This window comes from Anopheles cruzii, chromosome 3 (assembly GCF_943734635.1).
Source record: "Anopheles cruzii chromosome 3, idAnoCruzAS_RS32_06, whole genome shotgun sequence".
Taxonomy (NCBI): Eukaryota; Metazoa; Arthropoda; class Insecta; order Diptera; family Culicidae; genus Anopheles; species Anopheles cruzii.
This window is the reverse complement of record NC_069145.1, coordinates 21,954,476-21,962,576: the sequence shown is the minus strand read 5'-3', so window position 1 is coordinate 21,962,576 and position 8,101 is coordinate 21,954,476. Positions and strand designations below refer to the sequence as shown.

General features: G+C 48.0%; 4 protein-coding genes across 4 annotated transcripts in view; 3 read left to right on the top strand and 1 right to left on the bottom strand.

Annotated features, from left to right (window-relative positions):
- On the top strand, positions 1-1,208 carry LOC128272655 (omega-amidase NIT2-like). Its single transcript, XM_053010512.1, has 2 exons — positions 1-465; positions 531-1,208. Exons 1-2 carry the CDS (start codon positions 127-129, stop codon positions 1,023-1,025), a joined length of 834 nt encoding a protein of 277 aa, XP_052866472.1. The 5' UTR covers positions 1-126; the 3' UTR covers positions 1,026-1,208.
- Positions 1,209-1,702: 494 nt separating this feature from the next.
- LOC128272778 (omega-amidase NIT2-like) lies at positions 1,703-2,781 on the top strand. The gene is made up of 2 exons (XM_053010651.1): positions 1,703-1,830; positions 1,895-2,781. Exons 1-2 carry the CDS (start codon positions 1,821-1,823, stop codon positions 2,728-2,730), a joined length of 846 nt encoding a protein of 281 aa, XP_052866611.1. The 5' UTR covers positions 1,703-1,820; the 3' UTR covers positions 2,731-2,781.
- A 283-nt stretch (positions 2,782-3,064) lies between these two features.
- On the bottom strand, positions 3,065-5,031 carry LOC128272534 (phenylalanine--tRNA ligase beta subunit). The gene is made up of 3 exons (XM_053010359.1): positions 4,926-5,031; positions 4,648-4,861; positions 3,065-4,564 (listed from the first exon to the last, which is right to left on the bottom strand). Exons 1-3 carry the CDS (start codon positions 4,981-4,983, stop codon positions 3,067-3,069), a joined length of 1,770 nt encoding a protein of 589 aa, XP_052866319.1. The 5' UTR covers positions 4,984-5,031; the 3' UTR covers positions 3,065-3,066.
- A 770-nt stretch (positions 5,032-5,801) lies between these two features.
- The window catches only part of LOC128270055 (ankyrin repeat and KH domain-containing protein mask), a 29,534-nt gene continuing 27,234 nt past the window's right edge, over positions 5,802-8,101 (top strand). Inside the window, exon 1 of the mRNA XM_053007458.1 lies at positions 5,802-6,860. Within this exon, the coding sequence (XP_052863418.1) occupies positions 5,802-6,860 (1,059 nt within the window). The remainder of the gene's footprint in view (positions 6,861-8,101) is intronic.

The following is an 8,101-nucleotide window of genomic DNA, read 5'->3' as shown; positions in this document are numbered from 1 at the left end:
GCAAGCGATTGCAGATGATGCTCCGGAAAGCGCAGGCAAAAGCAAAGCGAATCTTTAGTTCGAGAGTAGCCGCAAACTGGGTAGGACCTCGCTTAGGAACGAACGGGAAAGGTCAACGGTGCCAGGATGACGATAAAGATTGCGCTCATCCAGCTGCGGGTCGTGGAGTCGAAGGATAAGAACCTCAAGAACGCCGTCGATCTGATACGTATAGCTAAGAAGGAAAAGGAAGCGAACGTGGTCGTGCTCCCGGAGTGTTTTAACGCTCCGTACACGGTGGATTCGCTGGCGGCCGTCGCGGAGCCGGTGCCGGACGGTGAGACTTGTCGCGCACTAGCGAAGGCGGCAACCGATTACGGGGTGTACGTCGTCGGTGGATCGATCGTGGAGTCGCTTGGCGGCCAGCTGTACAACACGTGCACTGTCTGGGGACCGGAGGGTGACCTACTGGCAACGTATCGCAAGGTAAGGGATCCGGCGAACCGTAAACATCCGACCACCAGTTGACTCCAACTCCAACGGTCTCACAGGTGCATCTGTGCGATTCGAGTCTCAGCGGAAAGACCACGGTCCCGGAAACGAAGCTCTTCACCGCCGGAAGCCAGTTTGCCACCTTCACCGTTGCGGAAACCCGAATCGGGTTGGGTATCTGCTGGGACATGCGTTTTCCCGAGTTTGCCGCAGCCTACCGAGCGCTCGGGTGTGACCTGCTGATCTACCCTGCGGTCTGTGACGTACCGACCGGCGAACTTCACTGGGAACTGCTGGCGAAGGCACGCGCTCTCGACAATCAAACCTTCGTCGCGTTTTGCTCACCGGCGCGTGACACACACGCCAAACTGATCCCGTATGGCCACTCTCTCGTGGTCGATCCGTGGGGCAGTGTCTTACAACGGGCCACGGAGTTTCAAGAGATTGTGGTGGCCGACCTGGTGCTGAAAGAGCTTACGATGGTACGCCACCGAATACCGGTGTTCGATCAGAAGCGGGCCGATATGTACGAGCTAAAGGTCAGATCCTCCTGATTGCCCCGTTCTGAGGATGATGATGCATTGTTCGAAACATATAAATCAATAGTTCGTGCGACCTCCCGATAGATGGTAGTGGATGCCAACCAGTCCTCAGGACATTAGTGTTATTGTATGTTTTTTTTGTTTTTACTGATAATGGAATAATAATGTTTACCAAGCCGTGGCGCTGTGATGTAACTCAACACGTGTTATTTGTTTATTCGACGTCGTTTATTGGCCAAAGCATCAGCTCAGATGGTTCATTGCGCAGAGAAAACACAAATGTACTACAACGTTTTACTACACAATTTCAAATCCTTCCTTCCTTTCCTTCAGCTATATAAAATTCTCAAAAAATTGTAGAGCCAAATAAGAAGAAGAACAAAATGAAACTCATCTCTAAACTAATATTTTCATGATGCTCCATTGTACCGATTGTGCTCTCGCGTCGGCAATATTCTACTGTGTTGCCGCAAGTTCTCGAATGTTTAAATCTAACCGTTTTTGTCATTTAGTCATTTCAGTCGTTTTAGTGCGAAAACGGTGAGCGACACGACTAGTCGAGCATTATTCGAGCACTATTGACCGACCTTGAACAGTGCTGCCACTTACGAGAATAATACGAACCAACTTTTATAAAAAAAAACACTTGGCAACACTGGCCTCAGCTGAGTCCCATATCAAAATAAATAAAATAACCCAACCCGTTTCATAATTTATTCCAACGGAGATAACAGCTCAAAGTCTCTATAATTGAATAGACCCCCCGGAGATAACAGCCGAAAGAAGTGATTCGTGGTGATTGGCAACATGGCTCGCGGTATGTTTTGTCCCAATAAACTCTGTGCTTGTGACTATCGATTTCTTTTCATTACCGGACACAGCCGGTTTCAGGATCGCTTTACTGCAGCTGAAGGTTGGTGCCAGCAAAACTCAGAACATCGAAAATGCCGTTAGCAAAATACGTACGGCCGTAGCTGATAAGGGAGCCCGCGTGGTAGCGCTGCCGGAGTGCTTCAACTCACCCTACGGAACGCAACACTTTCCCGAGTATGCCGAGGAAATTCCTACCGGCGAAACCAGCCGAAGTTTGGCGGCGATAGCGAAAGAGCTGGGAATCTATCTGATTGGCGGAACGATCCCTGAGCGGTGTTCGGTAAACAGCAAGCTGTACAACACCTGCACCATCTGGTCACCGGAAGGAACGCTGATGGCGACCTACAGAAAAATCCATCTCTTTGACATCAACATTCCGGGCGGTATACAGTTCCGCGAATCGGACGTACTAACCGGGGGCGCCAAGCTTGCCTCGGTGGCTATTGATGGTGCCAAAATTGGCATCGGAATCTGCTACGATATTCGATTTGATGAATTGGCTCGCTTGTACCGCAATCAAGGTTGCGATATGCTTATTTATCCCGGGGCTTTCAACATGAAAACGGGTCCGTTGCACTGGGAGTTACTGGCACGTGCCCGTGCGAACGATACGCAATCGTACGTGGCAACCATTTCACCGGCGCGAGACGCTTCGGCTGGGTACATTGCCTGGGGCCACTCCATGGTGGTCGATCCGTGGGCAAGGATAGTGAGTGAGGCGACCGACGGGGAGGAAATGGTCGTGGCCGATATCAATCTCAAAATCGTCGATGAAGTACGTTCGCAGATTCCCATTTTCAGTCAGCGAAGGACAGATCTGTACAAAACAGACTCAATTCCGTGAACTAACTTCCATGCCAGTGCCATGAATGATTGCTTTTGATAAATAAACTGTTTCTGCATTTTTATAATACGAGCAAAGAATTAAATTATTCTTCTTAAGTCCCTCATCTCAATGGCAAAATCTCATCAGCTCTCGGAAACATCTTATCACCAACAGGGTGATAGTCACCTTCTATCGCTTGCGGTTGGTATGTTTCTGTGGTAAGCCCACAAATGTGTCAACTGATTTTATCTTTTCTCCATATCACCACCCGTTGTTGTGGCTTGAACCAAGAATGTTAAAAGTCACAGAAGGAGCAGGTTTATCTTTTAATTTATTGTTACTTGGCCAGGCCAACTAGACAAAGTACTCCATATTAAACTCTACCGCAGAGCAAGGTGTAGTAAGTTCAAATGCTTGTAGGACAGTTGGATGTAGGACACCGATGCGTCCAATGTCCAATCCTTTGTACAATACGGCCGCAGAACGTCCTGGGAAGTACGCCGGATCATCGCACGCTTGCAGATAGTACCCGGTCGCCCGATCCCACGGTACCTCCAACAGTTGCATGACACGGTCGAGCAAACCGTGAACTACCTCGAACCCGGCCGTCTTGTTGCAGTTCACCGCGCAAACACGTCGCTCGTTCTTTGCACCAACTTCTGCCTTTCCATCGGCCAACACAACATCCGACACCTCAAAGAGCTTCAGTGGCAGTGGCATTTTGCGATTGGCCGCCAACGTTTTTAGCAGTCCCGGGATCAGCGTCGTGCGCACAACCTGAAACTCGAGTGTTTTAGGGTTGGCGATGTGTACCGCTGGTAGTTGCTCAATCTTCGCATTCATCTTCGCCGCAATATCGTCCCTCGAGCAGAGCGTGAACGTAAGACCCTCTGTGAAACCGGCTTGCGCAATCTGCTCACGCAGCTGCTCAGTCAGCTTGTTGAGAGGATACTGCTTCGCAATGTGCATCTTGGCCGGAAGAGTTTTTGGAATACGGTTGTAGCCGAATGCGATGGCAACGTCCTCGTAGATGTCGCACGCGTGCAGCATATCATGCCGGGTGGGAGGAATTTCCACCTCGAGCGTATCTGGTCCGGTTTGCGTGGTCGGTAGCAAGCGGTTCAAAAGCTTGGCCATCCGCTCGGCCGGCTCCTCAATACCGATGATGGTATTTGTCTCCGCTACAGATATCGTTTCGCGACGGAACGCCAAATCCGGATATATATTGGTTTCACCGGTAGCAGAAACTACTGCACACGGCTCAACGCTAAAGGGTGTGGCGCAGTACGTAGAGAACATGCACACGAGCGTATCAAGCACAATGCGTGCCTTCGTGAGATCAGTTGCCGTGCACTCGATGAAGACATTCTTCGTGTTCAAGCTGATCTTTGAGTGATCGCCGTTGATTATGGGTGGAAGTGACAGCACTACCCCGTTTGCGTCGTAGATCACTGGATACACGGGGGAATCACGGATTATTGGCAAGTACGCCTTTAACTGGGCATGCGTTGAGTAGAACTCCATGAGCTCTGCGCCCGTCATGGGCTTCTCTTGGTTGAGAGGCACAAAACGAATCTCCTTCGGAGGCTTCGCATCGAACGTGAACGGTCCCTTGAGCGTATCGAGATCATGTGTTCCGATTGCGACCAGGGCACGCTTCCTGCAGATGTTTTGGTGCAGTTTGTCCTGCAAGTCAATGAAACTATCGTAGGAATCCTTGGTAAACGATATGCCACGCAAAACTGCTGCCACCGCAAACGGTCGAATTTGCGCAGTCGACTTCGTAACGATCAGCTTTTCCAGTGCTCCTTTAACCGCTGGAGAAGCTTTAGTGAAGCGAGGGAAGGGAATCCTTAAAACAAGAAAGTAGAAACACCAAAAGACACATACATTAGTATACAAAAAGCTTTCTAAAGGTGGTAACAAATTTCTTACTTTCCCAAAAACACTTGCAGACCCATTACCAGCCCTTCTAGGCACAGTAAATCATAGCGATTTGCTGGAATATCGATCCGATAAATGATTTCCTCTGACGCATCCTTGGCAGCATCGACTAGCCCCTGTTCCTTCGTGATCATTTGCTTCTCCGTGGTGATCTCATCAAGCTCGAGACCAAATTCGAAGCACAGTTTTTGAAACTCATCATCGGCTGCAAGGACGAAACGAACGTGGCTTAGAATCTGGGATTACCTTTTTTACGCCCATCCACTTACTGTACGTTTTGCCAAGAGCTTTGAAAAGCAGATCACGCTTCACACCAACAGTTGGCATATTGAAGTTGTTAGTTAAGACTTTAGTTTCTAACTAAGCGTATTCGTGTTAGCCGGATTTCGTCGTCAAAGCCAACCGAATGAAACTTGTGCCAACGCGAGGCGATTTTCTACAAAACATGTCATTTGCTCCTGTGACAGTTGTGATAGAAATACACTGGCATGTACCACAGTTGATCAACTTACCGAAGATATTTTATTTCCGGCATGCTTTTTTTAAATTCAAATCTTTGTCTTTGGGTGAAGTAAAAAACTAACATACGAGAATTTCGAAGACTGTTTTCAGGAGCACTTTGCGACTGATATTGCATTGAATGAAATCATCCTCAAGAACTTGAAAACGCAAGGATCAAACTTGATGATGCTGTACAATTCCTCATCCAATGTTGTTTGTTTTCCTTCGCTTTGTTGATGAACGCATTAACTAATTGGTTTATTACAGTCAATTTATATCTTCAAACGCTTTAACCGTCCTCTGGAACGTTCGACGCTGTGCTTGCATTATGAAACTAACTTGAAGGCATAGTAGTCAGACTGAATTTTCTTGCCGAACACAGGGCCGCGCTCCGGATGTGACGAGCCGTTCGTGGAAGAAACCACGGTTGGCAGAGTGAGATGGCGAGAGCTCGTGAACCAACGGCCGAGCACTTCGGCCAGTGGAGGAGAAAATAAAATATGGCGAAAAATTCTACTGGCGATCGAAACACGGGAGCTCTGTTTTAAAAACCGAAATTCTATGGTAAAAAGTGACCGTGCGAGTGCAAAAAGTGTCGCAAAAGCAAGTTGAATGCGCACCGATTGCGGGGAGCGTGAAGAAAAATGCAGAATGTGGAACAATCCGGAGTGAAAAACCGGGATAAATTGGTTAAATCAGTGATTCAGCAGACACCATCGAAATCGCAGCTGTCTTCGTCGTCTTCGTCGCCGTCGCCCTCTTTATCCTCGTCAACATCGTCAGGAACAGGAGCACCACCGAAGGCTTCGTCATCGCCACCATCGAAGAATAGCAGCAAAGGCAGCAAAGGCAGCACTATCGGTGGTGGTAGTAGCAGCACTGGTGGTGGTATTAGTAGTGGCAATAGTGGAGAAATAGGCGGTGAACAGGGGGCCACTGCTTCTGCCGTTACTGGTGCATCCGCCGCCACCGTTCCTGATGCTGCTGCAACGGCACCATCGGTAAAGAAGTCGTATGCAGCGCAGGACGATGGTTTCGGGTCGGTCGTCGCAAATAACCACCTAACGACCGCTTCACCCGAATCTGTCGCTATTGGCCGCCTGCGCCAGCCACCACCACCATCGCCAGAACCTGAGGCGTTGGCCGACGATCCGGACGTAGAAGTGGTTGACGCGCTCGCCGCCTCATCAGCTGCTGGCGTGGTCGGTGCAACTGCATCCGGCACCACTGAGCGGAGCTCGTGCGAAGCTTTCGTTCCACCTCCCGCCAGCAAAGTACGGCTCCAAGTAGTGAGCAAGAAAGCTGGCAACATAAGTAGTAAAAACAATTCTAAAAATAATGATAAGACAATGTCGGCGACGAAGAGTTCATCAACAGCAGCAGCCATTGCTGCGCCAGCTACAACACCGCCCTCACCAACCGTGCCACCTACTGCCACATCCGCCCCGGGTCCGGGAGGCGAGGATGCTACCGTTGTGAATGGCAGAAACGGTAAGCCAGGTGCCGAGGGCGGTGTCGCCGTCCCAACCGCCAAGGTGCCACCGGGCGGTGGGTCCGGCTCTGGCGGCGCCAACAAGTCGTCGAGTACTAACAAACTTTCCAGCAATAATTCGTCCCCTGCCAAATCGGATACGGAGACATTTTCCGAGTTTCAGCCTCGCGTATCGGACTCATCGGAATCGGACGAGGAATCGGTATCGGAGGTAACTTTCGTTTGTTTTGATTTCGACTCTGCTGTTTAGTTTTTTACGATTTATTTTCTCTGCTTATGGTAGTCCATTTTGGTACAGTTATTTTATAAATATTCTTAATCCTGCATTGTCTGCTGCCCATTCACCTTGATTATATCTTTGGTCTCATTTTCGTCCACTGCACAGCCAATGTTTCGCTTTCATTTTATGCTCAACATGTTGTGTAAATATAATCGAGAAACCTTAGATTTTGCTGTTCTGTTAATACTACTTTCCTACTACTCCGTTTTCGAATGATGAACATGGTTTTGTTCTCAATTTTCTTTGCAAACGGTTAGTTTTGCGTTTTTAATGCGAAAATCAACTGTTCATTCGTGTGTTCTAAACCCAGCCTGCTTGATGAAATGGCATTTGACACCATTTTATTTGCTTTTATTAAAAAGCGCGTGACGTAATAACAACCGAAACAGTGGCTAATAGTTTAATTGCGGATACCACAATACACTGGCAATCTTTTTCTCATATCAACCGTAACTCATATCTGGTAAGACCGAGAAGGGATTTCAGAGATGTTACAGCAAGTATTACGGGTCAGGACCGCTAGGCGGTTGTAGGCTGGAACCGGTTAAGTAAATCAGGATGTCGGCGATGATGTGTAAATAGATCATGATGCATTTGAAAAATACAGCTAGAATTTTTTTTTTCTCATGAAATTGTATATTTCATGTTGTGGGATACAGTTGAAAGCGCATGGTTGTGTTTACCTGATAGTTTCCTAGAGACGAATGAAGCCTACCGCTCCAAGTCGCTACAATTCCAACAACAATTCAAAATTTCTTATTTTATTTTAACACTAAAAACAATAAATGTACAAGAATTTTGAAGTGAAGCTTCTTTATATAAAAAAGCTGAGTTCGATTAGACATAAACGCACAATATGATTTCCATGAAACGTTTCCAAAGGTGTTGTACCATTGTTTTGTAAGGATTTTTCTTTGGTTAATCGTGTCGGAAACACTTCTCAAAACTATCATCCGGTGTGATGATGTGAGCAAAAGAACATCGCAGTCGCAGCAACCCGCATGCACGCACGCACGAACGAACGCATTCTTCCAGCGGTCCTTGCTGCTGTCATCGCAAGGCCGTAAGTCGAGCAGTTGGAGCTGTCATCAAGGAGCCGGAGTCGTGCACGGGGATTTTTCGACCACACCGCACCGGTAAAACGAATGCAGAAAATGGTACAAAAAGGAAAA